This window comes from Stomoxys calcitrans, chromosome 5 (genome assembly GCF_963082655.1).
Source record: "Stomoxys calcitrans chromosome 5, idStoCalc2.1, whole genome shotgun sequence".
NCBI classification, from domain to species: domain Eukaryota; kingdom Metazoa; phylum Arthropoda; class Insecta; order Diptera; family Muscidae; genus Stomoxys; species Stomoxys calcitrans.
Window position 1 is genome coordinate 121,464,985 of NC_081556.1, and position 12,880 is coordinate 121,477,864.

At 42.5% G+C, this 12,880-nt stretch overlaps 2 protein-coding genes across 5 annotated transcripts in view; one reads left to right on the forward strand and one right to left on the reverse strand.

Annotated features, from left to right (window-relative positions):
* LOC106092953 (uncharacterized) overlaps positions 1 to 12,880 on the reverse strand; it is a 181,428-nt gene that overhangs the window by 98,881 nt on the left and 69,667 nt on the right. The window lies entirely within an intron of this gene.
* LOC106091657 (uncharacterized) overlaps positions 1 to 12,880 on the forward strand; it is a 110,937-nt gene that overhangs the window by 36,144 nt on the left and 61,913 nt on the right. For all 4 annotated transcript variants that reach the window (XM_059369331.1, XM_059369330.1, XM_059369333.1 and 1 more), the window contains exons 3-5: positions 9,437 to 9,572; positions 9,659 to 11,055; positions 11,122 to 11,181. In XM_059369331.1, the coding sequence (XP_059225314.1) occupies positions 9,437 to 9,572; positions 9,659 to 11,055; positions 11,122 to 11,181 (1,593 nt within the window). The remainder of the gene's footprint in view (positions 1 to 9,436; positions 9,573 to 9,658; positions 11,056 to 11,121; positions 11,182 to 12,880) is intronic.

Sequence of the window (12,880 nt, forward strand, 5' to 3'; positions counted from 1 at the left end):
TTCGACACAGTTTCCTATTCAAGACCACTCCTATCGTTCTATTTAGGAAACGTGGTTCGTCAAAAAAGTATTGGTCTAATCACGCTCCTGTAGATCCTGTGGACTATCCATGTGTTCAGGCCCCATTTCAAGCCTAAGACCCGTCCACATAGTGCTCAACACCTATGAGCCTTCTCGGTACACTCCTGATTGTGACACTTCCAATTCAGTTTCCTGTCCAAGATCACTCCTACCGTTCCCTTGAGGAAACATGGTGCGTCAAAATGGCCCACCTTCGTCTTCCTCGTGAACATGCAGATATCAGTCTTCTCCGGGTGAACATTGAGACCACTAGATCTAGCCCAGTCGTATGCCATCTGTAAGGCTCTTTCGGCCCTTCTGCTTAGAAGACGGGTTCAAATCCCGTGAGCACACTTAATAGGTTACTTATGGTGGGCGCCCATGTGACGTGCCCTGTGCCACTTTCTCTCTTATATTCATGTAATGGGACCCACAATTCATTTACCTGTTCCATAGCATATGGTTTATCCATCCATTTAAGAACCGGTACTGGTCTAAGGATTGGATCAGTAAGCCGGTCGGCACATTGTTGACACATAGCAAATGTGTCAAATCGGTTGAGATTTTGACATATCTTTCTTATATATGAAATTCAATTTATGTTTGTTTGTTAGTTTGTATGTTTGTTTTTTTTTTGTTTGTTTGTCGGTTTGTTTGTTTGTTCCTTATAGACTCAAAAACGGCTGAACCGATTACCTTGAAATTTTCACAGATTGTGTAGGTTGGTCTGGAAGGAAAAATAGGCTTTAAAAATGTTTGATACCGGGAGGGGGGCGGACCCTCCCCTTACCTCAAAAGTACTACCCAAAAATAAAAGTGGACCGATCGGGACAATATGGGATTCAAATCAAAAATTATTCATGAGTAGAGTACGAATTACATAATAAAAGTTGGGTCCAAGTACCTGGGGGGCCACCCCAGCCCCAAAACCCCTTAAAATAGGTCATGATCGTCAACATGACAATATGGGACTCAAATGAAAGGTATTCGGGAGTAGATTACGAATAAGGTCAGGAAGAGAAGGAATAGGCTTTATAATTTATTGATATCGGAAGGGGGCGGACCCTCCACCATTACCCCAAAAACACCACCCAAAATCTAAAGTGGTCCGATAAGGACAATATGGGTATCAAATGAAAAGTATGCAGGAGTATACAACGAATCTAGCATACAAATTCATGTCGAAGTATAGGAGGTCACCCCACCCCCACAAAAATGCCCAAAATGCACATTACCCAATCACGGATATATGGGACTCGGTTTGTTTGTTCCGTATAGACTCAAAAACGGCTGAACCGATTACCTTGAAATGTTCACAGATTGTTTAGGTTGGTCTGGAAGGAAACATAGGCTATATGAATTTTTGATATCGTGAGGGGGGCGGACCCTCCCCCTTACCTCAAAAGTACTACCCAAAAAATAAAAGTGAACCGATCGGGACAATATGGGATTCAAACGAAAGGTATTCAAGAGTAGAGTACGAATTACATAATAAAAGTTGGGTCCAAGTACCTGGGGGCCGCCCTTGCCCCAAAACTCCCCCAAACAGACATATTGGACGTTCATTTCAATATGGGGCTCATATGAAAGGTATTCAGGAGTAGATTTCGAATCTGGCATACCAAATCGAATCGAAGTATTGGGGGTCATAAACATAGGCTATATACTTTTTAGACGTCAGATGGAGGCGGACCCTCCCCCTAAACCCAAAAACGCCACCCATTTCCGAAAGTGATCCGATGGGCACGAAATCGAATATGACATTAAAATTTGGGTTCAAGTACCCAGATATATTCGAAGTTCGTGAAAAATATGGGACTCAAATGAAAAGTATTAGGCAGTAGATTACAAATATGGCATAAAACATTAGATTCAAGTAATGGGAGTTCGCCCAGCCCCAAATACCCCCAAATGGTCATATTAGCCGACCATGGCAATATGGGACTTAAATGGAAGGTATTAGAGAGTAGATAACGAATATGACACTAAAATTTGCTTTCAAGTCGAGGTGGCACTTTTCCTCCTAAAGTTAACTCAAATGGGTTATTTGACACATTATGACAATATGGGACTCAAATGAAAGGTATTTGAGAGTTGAAAACGAATTTGATATCCAATTTTGGAGCCAAGTGTTTTTGGGGAACGTCCTAAAGCACCAACATTAAGTGGGAATAAACACCGCTTTGTCCGATATTCTCGCCAGGATTCGAACGCGTTCAGCGTCATAGGCTACAATGGCACAAATTTAATATCCGCATTCAATGCGAAGTGTCCCCACCCTAAAAAGATATTAGAGAGATAAAGAAGGCGCAGAGGAGCGGGCCCGGTTCGGCTAGTCTCCCATATGCACCAATCTCCTGATTTGACTCCTTGAGCTCCTAGAGGCTACAATTATTTTTCGAGTTGGCTAAAATTTCGCAGGGATGGTTTTGTTATGACTTCCAACAACCGTGCTAATAACGGTTCAAATCGGTGTATAACCTGATATATTTAGCTCCCATCTATTTTACATGGAGTGTTTTGTTATGACTTTCAACAACCGTGCCGACATAAGTCCATATCAACCGATCCTCCATTTGAGATCTCGATACCCTAGAAGCCGTTGTCCGATTTGACTGAAATTTCAACGGTCTACAAGCTGATATAGCTCCTATTTAAACCGATCTACCCAATATTCTTCTACGGCCCAAAGAATCTTCAACTTTTGGCTGATTTTCCAGCAATTTTGTACGTTAAATACATATGTGCCCTTCAACTGAGTTCATTTGTTTAAATTTTTAACAGAATCCATGGTGGTGGGTTCCCAAGATTCGGCCCGTCTGAACTTAGCACACTTTTACTTGTTTACTAGTGAATACCCTATAGTAGAGTCCCACAAACATTCTAGGAAACGGCAACACTATTTATGACCTGTTGAACTTTTCTTGGTGCGGTTTTTACCCTTTAGTTAATCCGAATTTTATTGAAATTTTAACTTTGGCCTCTCCCCCGCACCCAGACATTTAATTTCATTGGATAGCATTTTGCTGAAATTCATTTAAAATCTTTTTAAAAATAATTACACGTCGTTCCGAGACACATTTTGTTGTATTTAAACCAAAACAACAGTTGAAGGTCATCGCATGAATTTGTATGAATTTATAACGAACTTTTTTGATACCTATTTACATAATTTTTATGAAATCACTCTCATCTCCATCTACTATCTAAGCGAAGCAATCACTCCAAGGAGCTCCATAGACTTATTATTCGGTAACTCTGATGGGGAGTTTTCGGTGTTTAGCCTAGAATGAGTTTTTATGCTAGAATTCATTTCTGTTGTAAAAATTAGACAAGCGGAAATCATAACATGATGTGGATTTTAACTAAACATGCCCCTTTTGTCATTCAAAGAATATGACTTGTCATCATTTTTTTTTTTGTTTTAATTATGTTTTAGGCAATTGTTATATGAAAAACTTTAAATATATGAATTAGGAATACTTATGGCCTAACTAGTTATTAAGACAGAAAGTGAAACATATAATTTTGCAATTTGTATAACGATAAAAAAATTGGAAATATTTGTTTCACATAATTAAAGGTTTATCAATATTTGGCACACAATTATTACAATTAGTACCTTAGAGACTGGCTAAACCATGTGCTAAGGAACAGATGGATAAATTGTGGGTCCCATGACATAAATATAAGGGAGAAAGTGGCACAGGGCACGCCACAGGGGGGCAATTTATCGCCACTACTTTGGGTGACCACCATAAATAACCTATTACAGATGCTGAATAAGGAGGGATTTGAACCCGTCAGCTGTACATACGGGTACGCGAACGAGTAGATCGGAATCGACTTCAGACTCAGTAGATCGTCAATGAAAATAAGAAAAAGAGAGGGAGAAAGCACAGAGGCTTGTGGTACTCATGCGGTCAATCTATATTCAGAAATGGCCAGCAAATCATGGCAGAGTGTTACATCCATAATCCGCCTCCTATCTTCAATCTCTCCAAGACTCGGCCTTTGATAGAATAGAAATGAATGACAGAGGTTGCTGTCATCCGCGAACGAGAAGATCGGATTCGACGTCAGATTCAGTAGATCGTCAATGAGAATAAGAAAAATTAAGAGCGTGCTAAGTTCGGCCGGGCCGTATCTTATATACCCTCCACCATGGATCGCGTTTGACGAGTTCTTCGCGGTATCTCTTTTTAGGCAAACAAAGAATATTAAATAAGAACTATTATGCTATTGGAGCTGTATCAAGTTATAGTCAGATTCGGACCAGAAATGAATTGAATGCTGAACATTGTAGAAGTCATTGTGTAATTTTTCAGTTCATTCAGATAAGAATTGCGCCTTGTAGGGGCTCAAGAAGCAAAATCGGGAGACCGGTTTATGTGGGAGCTGTATCAAGCTATTGACCGATTCAAACCATATAAGTCACGTATGTTGAAGGTCATGAGAGATGCCGTTGTACAAAATTTCTTCCAAATCGAATGAGAATTGCGCCCTCTAGAGGCTCAAGAAGTCAAGATCACAGGTCGGTTTATATGGCAGATATATCAGGTTATGAACCGATTTGCACCATACTTGGCACAGTTAATGGAAGTCATAACAAAACAACTCATACAGAATTTCAGCCAAATCGGATTAGAATTGCGCACTCTAAGGGCTCAAGAAGTCAAGATCCAAGTTTGGTTTACATGACAGCTATAGCAGATTGTGGACCGATTTGAATCATACTAAGCACAGTTATCGGAAGTGACACCAAAACACTACGTGCAAAATTTCAGTCAAATTGGATGAGAATTACGCCCTCTGGAGGCTCAAGAAGTCAAGATCCCAGATCGGTTTATATGGCAGCTTATCAGTTTATGTACCGATTTGCGCCATACTAAGCACAGTTGTTGGAAGTCATAACAAAACACCTCATGCAAAATTTCAGTCAAATCGGACGAGAATTGTGCCCTCTAGAGGCTCAAGAAGTCAAGATCCAAGATCGGTTTATATGACAGCTATACCAGATTATGAACCGAGTTGAATCATACTCACCACAGTTGTTGGAAGTGACACCAAAACACTACGTGCAAAATTTCAGTCAAATCGGATGAGAATTGCGCCCTCTGGAGGCTCAAGAAGTCAAGACCCAAGATCAGTTTATATGGCAGCTATATCAAAACATGGACCGATTTGAACCATACCCAGCGTAGTTATTGGAAGTGATTGCAAAACATTACGAGCAAAATTTCAGTCAAATCGGACGAGAATTGTGCCCTCTAGAGGCTCAAGAAGTCAAGATCCCAGATCGGTTTATATGGCAGCTATATCAGTTTATGTACCGATTTGCGCCATACTAAGCACAGTTGTTGGAAGTCATAACAAAACACCTCATGCAAAATTTCAGCCAAATCGGATGAGAATTGCGCTCACAATGTACTCAAGAAGTCAAGATCCAAGATCGGTTTATATGACAGCTATACCAGATTATGAACCGATTTGAATCGTATTCAGCACAGTTGTTGGAAGTGACACCAACAAACAACGTGCAAAATTTCAGTCAAATCGGATGAGAATTGCGCTCTCTATGGACTCAAGAATTCAAGATCCAAGATCGGTTTATATGGCAGCTATATCAAAACATGGACCGATTTGAACCATACCCAGCGTAGGTATTGGAAGTGATTGCAAAACATTACGAGCAAAATTTCAGTCAAATCGGACGAAAATTGCGCTCTATAGAGGCTCAAGAAGTCAAGATTCCAGATCGGTTTATATGGCAGCTTTATCAAAACATGGACCGATTTGGTCCATTTACAATTACAACCGACCTACACTAACAAAAAGTATTTGTGGAAAATTTCAAACGGCTAGCTTTACTCCTTCGAAAGTTAGCGTGCTTTCGACAGACAGACGGACGGACGGACATGGCTAGATCGACTTAAAATGACATGACAATCAAGAATATATATTCTTTATGGGGTCACAGATGCATATTTGGATGTGTTACAAACAGAATGATGAAATTAGTATACCCCCTCCGATGGTGGAGGGTATAAAAAGAGAAGGAGAAGGACAGAGGCTTGTGGTTCTCCTGGCGTCAATCTATATTCGTCAGATAAGAACATCTACAACAACTCTTTAGTGCGATCTCTGAGAAAACTCGATTTAAGCCGAGCCAAGTTATTACCGACACCAAAAGCGACAAGCTTTGAAAGGAGTGTACCGTGCCAGATCCTATCAAATGAATTGGGGTTATCCAGAGCCACGACCTTACTCTCAACCAACTGGTGAATAGAGCGACTTCAACGTTCAGACAGGAATGCCATCAGGTCATCCGTGGAGCGATTTATGCGGAACCCATATTGTAGGTCGCTAAGAAGACCATTGGACTCTAAGTATTTCACAATATTGGGTAAAGATACGAACCAGCTATGCAGAAGGCCCGAAGAGGTATTGCATATGGCTGGGCTAGACCCAAGGGTCTCAATGTTAACCCACAGAAGACTGCCTGACCATAATTCGGTCCTGGAGGCGGAGATCCGGGCGATCATGGAATGCGTAAGATGGTGTGGTGCTAATGCACGGACGTCAAGTGTGAACATATTTACGGACAGTAAAATGGCCATAAGGGCAATAACAACCAGGACGATAAGATCACGAACAATTAAATTGCAAATTTTGCCCATGCACATTCCACTAAGGAACAGGGGCAAACTTCTCACATATCAATTAGTGCAGTCCGATTCAAGTTTAAGTTCAATGATAAGGGTCCTCCTTTTTATAGCCGAGTCCGAACGGCAAGCCGCAGTGCGACACCTCTGTGGAGAGAAGTTTTACATGGCATATTACCTCACAAATGTTGCCAGCATTAGGAGGGGAAAGCTCGTTCCTTTAGACCGGAACGAGCTTGCTCACCTACAGGAGCTGGACGAGGATCGCCACCTCCACATAGTCTGTCATGCTTTATGCTGAAGATTCTTGAGAGGTTGATAGAAACATGTCTTAGGGCAAAGATCCTTGGAGATCTCCTGTCGCGGCAGCAGCATGCTCATAGTAAAGGTAAGTTCACAGAAACAGCCTTTCGCGACCTAGTGGGCTACATAGAGGGTTCTTTCGCTGTCAAGGAATAAACAATGGCAGCAATTCTTGACATTGAGTGTGCTTTCAATAATTGAAACCAACGTTAATCATGAAATGGTTGGAATTTCTGGGCATCAACTCTACCGTAAGAAGTTTATTAATAACTTACTAAAAGATAAATTAGGGCAGGCTTGGGATCGGTGGATCTTAGAAGATGGGTCAGCAAAGGAACTCCTCAAGGTGATGTATGGTCTCCTCTACTTTGGAATATAGCTATTAACAATATATTATTGTCTCTGGCAGAAAAAGGTACAAAATTGCTCGCGTATCCTGATAACGTGGCAATTGCGGTAAAGAGAAGGTTTCCCAGTACTCTAAGAGATTTGCTTCAAGAAGCTCTATGTGCAACAGCTAAGTGGGCTGCCGAAATGGTGTAGGTGTAAATCCGTGTAAGACAGAAGAAGTTCCTTTCAGCAGGAGATACAAGTTGCCTACAGTGGAACCTATTTTCTTGGGTGGAGAGAATATTCCATTTACAGAAAGCGCAAAATACTTTGGTGTTTTGCTGGACAGGAAATTTAACTTCGAATCCGACATTTTGGAAAGGGCAAGAAAGGCAACTCTTGCCCTATACACCTGCAAAAGAGCCATTGGCAAAAGTTGGGGGCCTAGACCGCTTGTCATGCATTAGGTATATACAACAGTTGTCAGACCTATAATGCTATATGGTGTTGGGGTCTGGTGGACGGCGCTTCAAAAGTCCACCTACTGCTCAATACTTAACCGGATTCAAAGGATGGCTTGTTTGTGCATCACAGCAGCATTGAGGACGACACCATCTGATGCTCTGAATTTAATCCTATATCTTATGCCTCTGGACATTGTTGCTATACAAATTGCAGCGACCACTGCCGAGAGGTTAGGGAGCTTTCTCTTTGGTTATATGGCGGCTACGGAAACTTTGTTATCCGTGATACAATGTCCGATGTTCCAGGCAATGTCGCTTTTTGATAAAAATTATTGTACCACTATTCCTAATAGAACCGATTGGAACTGCAATACCCCTGGTAAAAGAAGTTGCATAGCCTTCTATAGGGATGGTTCCAAACTAAACGACCAGGTGAGCTTTGGTGTGTACTCTAAAGATCTAGAACTGGTCTGATCTGATCTTCTCAGACAGCCAGGCAGCCATTAAATTCCTGGAGAACGTATTTCTCAACACAAAAAACGCCCTCGACTATCGCGGATGTCTCAACGAGATGTCTGAATAGTTCAAAATTCACCTGCTCTGGGTGCCGGGCCACAGAGATATGCCAGGGAATTGTAAAGCGGACGAGCTTGCGAGACTGGGAACTACCCTACACATTCCAGAGATAGTGGAATATGTGGGTATGCCTCTGGCGACATGTAAACTAAATTTTCAGGATAAGTCCCGAAGGACATCGAATGATAGAGGGTCTCAAAGAGGGGGCTTTGAGCATTTGAAAACCATATGGCCTAATCTAGACTCGAAGAGGTCTACCGCTTTGCTGTCATTGGCTAGAACAGACGTCTCAGTCATTGTGTCCGTCATGACAGGTCACTGTCTAATCGGGAAATGTGCTGACAGATTGAAGGTTGCCACCATTGACTTTTGCACAAGCTGTGAGGACATCGCAGAAGAAGAGACTATAGAACACCTTCTGTGTGGCTCTCCTGCACTAGCAGCCGGAAGGAGTTCCACATTAGGTTCTCATTTCTTTGAGAACGTGTCTGATTTAGCGGATGTGAACATTCGCATGTTATTGGGCTTTTTAAAGCGATCTGGATAGTTCAATGGTAGAAACTAGAAGGCTTCTTTCTTCTTCTCTTCCTGTGGTAGAATCCTCCGCGTCGTCAGCACAAAAATGATTGCTCTATTTACACACAATAGCCTTGTTTGCTCACTCCGATTTTCCAGCGATAGTGGAGGGTATATACAAATCGGCATGGCCGAAATTTAAGAGCTTTTTTTATTGTACTTGTTTCAATCAATTAGTTTTGCTTACATCAATCCTCACCACTTAAACCTAGCACCTATTTAGCCTTTGAAGTATTTCTCCCAAACATAATGCGTCATGCAATTTCCCTTTTAACACTACTGACCTCATACAAATCGAGTCGCACAATTGCAACATTACCCCCTCTTTGAGCACTTTACAAACAGGCCAAGCTGGGAAATCAATTACTCGCATTCATACCATTCGTACCTGTGATCAAAATTCCCCCTCCAAATATTGTCCATTGTATTTAACTGCCATTTGACCCTTTGTTATCTTTGCAGACTGCTTTGAACGCATTGCTTTGGAGGCAATGATGCCATTCGAGAAAACTTTTCGCACGGAAGACACCAACTCGCTGAGGAGCTGCAAAGAAAAGTGTCTGGCAGAGGGCGATAAGTGTCAGTCGATTTCATTTGGGTGAGTGCGCTGGCAGATGAAGTCATGCTTGTTGCATCATTAGCTTTTTAATGTCCCCCATTTATTCTCATGTAATTTCATTGCAGAGTGCATCGACGCGGAAATGGCACCTGCCAATTATCCAAAGAGAAATACAGCACCTCAGGCGGACGGCCAAATGGTGTTATCTTTGATCCAGACTTTGATTTATATTCAAGAAAGACGAATTGTTTTGATTTGGATGAGCCTGAAGAGAGTGGAGGTGAAACGAAAAATTATGGCACCAGTTTGGCACCTACCACACCAGTGTTTTTGCCCACAAGACCTTCGCCGGGAACTCCGGTGTTGGTGGTGGATCCCACACCTACAGTGATTACAACAGTGCAGGATGATGGAGGGCGATATCCTACTCCCACCACGGGTTACAGTGAGACCACCTTATATAATCCAGGTCCTGCATCCACTCTGGAACCCTCAACTCCCACCACAGCTGCAGGTCCAGGGGGAGATCGTTTGTATTTCTCCCAGGACATATATCCTCTGTTTAAATATCCCACTCTGTATGATCCTAATTACCCATCACCCAACCAGGATGTTTACATACCAGGTGGTTATGCCTCCAATGCACCCGAGGTGGCTGATAGGCCAACATCTTATGACAGCACCAGACCACGACCGCCTCCGCCACAAAATTCCAATGGACCTCCAAAGCCCATTTTTGGCCTGGGTTATGGCAATGGTTATAGTTATGGTACTCCTGAGTCTTATAATCCTTCAACAATGCGTCCCGAAGATTCGGGATATTCGCCTAATGCCCCAAGGCCCAATCCAAATAGAGATTCCTTACGACCTGGCCCAGGTTATGATAATTCCCATAGGGACCCCATGCGTCTGCCTGGCTATGATAATACTACGCCCCCATATTATTCTAGGCCAGGAAGTGGTCAAGATTCCTCATATGGTTCTAGGCCGGCAAATGATCGCAATTCATCTCCCTATGGACCTAGGCCCAATGACCCTAATGGACCGTATGGGTCTAGGCCTGGAGGTAATGGTCCCAGGCCAGATAACGATCGTGGCTCACAGCCTCCTTATGGTCCAAGACCAGAGAATGATCGCGGCACCGCTCTGCCCTATGGTTCAGCTAGGCCAGATGGTCGTCCTCCACCGCCTTACAACTCTAGACCTGAAAATGATCGCAATCCCTCACCGCCCTACAGCACAAGACCTGAAAATGATGGCACCTCGCCACCTTATGGCGGCAGACCTTCTTCCCAAAGGCCTGGCGACTTTGTGGACTATACCAATCGGCCAGATGCCCCTGCCGATGGCTCTTCTACCAGGCCTCCCTCGGGTCCTCCCTATGGCCCAAATGCAGGCAATTCATATGATACAAATTATGTGCGCCGTAATGGTACAGCGCCCGGACGTCCTGGAGGTTATCAGGATGATAAGAAGATCAATACCTATTTTAACCCAGATGATTACCTGCCGGGTAACAAGAGTGAGTACAAAATGGAGTAGCATGGCGAAAAATCAAAATTTGGATTATTTCTCTTTTGTATTACAGAACGCCCAGGTTCCTTTGAAGATGATGATCGTTTGGATGGAAATCGAATACCCATGAAAGGTAAGAATAATTCAGGGAATAGTAAGAGTTTAATGGTAAAGTAGAAAATTAAATTCTTATATTTTGCTGGCCTGTCTGGAGAGCGGATAGCGCATGAGACCCAAATTTTAAAGGGTAACTTTTTTGAATGGTTTACTAACATATAATTTTTGTAAAGGAAAGCAATTCTCGTTATTTTAAAGGAAACTCATATCGAAAAAACTGAAGGAGGTACATTTTTATACCCACCAACATAGTAGGGTATATTAAGACTGCAAACATTTTCTATCGCCAAACAATCATCCGCGAATCTTCTAAATGAAGGTTATGATTGCGGACGATCTCGTCTACGAGTCGTAGACGATTTCCCCGTTGAGAGGAGTTGTGTTCTCAAGACGAATCTTCTTTGAGTTGCTAACGAGTGTTTGCAAGATCTTAAAATCCCGCAAGAATCTTGTGAACGAGTAACAAATGAGTGTTTTGGAAGATTTGTAAAATACTCTTCTAGAAGAGTTGCGCATTACTCGCCTGGACGAGTAACAAAAATATCTATTAAATACTGTTCTAAAAGAGTAGCGTTTTATCCAGGGGCTCGGGAAGTCAAATCCGGTGATCGGTTTGTATGGGACCTATATAAGATTATAGACCAATTTGAACCGTACTTGGGTCTGTTGTTGGGAGTCACAACAGAATACTTTGTGAAAAATTTCAGCCAAATTGGACAAAAATTGTGGCTTCCGTGGTCTCAAGAAGTCAAATCGGGAGATCGGTTTATATGGGAGCTATATCAGGTTCTTGACCGATTTGGACCGTACTTGGCATAGTTGTTGGAAGTCATAACAGAAGACTATGTGCAAAATTTTAGCCAAATCGAAATTGTGGCTTCCATGGGCTCAAGAAGTCAAATCGGGAAATCGGTTTATATGGGAGCTATATCAGGTTCTTGACCGATTTGGACCGTACTTGGCATAGTTGTTGGAAGTCATAACAGAACACTATGTGCAAAATTTTAGCCAAATCGAAATTGTGGCTTCCATGGGCTCAAGAAGTCAAATCGGGAGATCGGTTTATGTGGGAGCTATATCCAAATCTGAACCGATATGGCCCATTTGCAATCCACAATGACCTACATCAATATAAAGTATCTGTGCAAAACTTCAAACGGCTAGCTCTACGCATTCTACCGCTATCGTGATTTTGACAGACGGACAGACGGATGGACGGACATTTCTAGTTTTAATCAGAATGTCGAGACGATCAAGAATATATACACTTTATGGAGTCCTATATTAATATTGCGAGGTGTTACATCGTCTGCCCTTTCATTTCCCGACACCCAAACGATGCGGATCGTGCCATCCTCAGAGAAGGCGTCAATCTCCATTTTACATTCCATGAATGTTCGTGATCTTACCGTTCTGCCCTTATGGCCATTTTACTGTACGTAAAGATGTTCACATTCGACGTCCTTGCGTTAGCACCACGCCAACTTACGCATTCCGTGATCGCCCGGATCTCCGCCTGCAGGACCGTATTATCGTCAGGCAGTCTAAAAAGGATCTCAGTCCCTGGGTTCTCAATGTAGACCCCAGGCCCACTCTGTTCTTTAGCTTTGATTCATCCGTATAGCATAATCTTCCAGATGGCAATACTAGGGTTCCGTCAGTCCAAGACTGTGCCGCTCACAGCAATGCCTCGCTCTCTACCTCAAGTGTCTTCT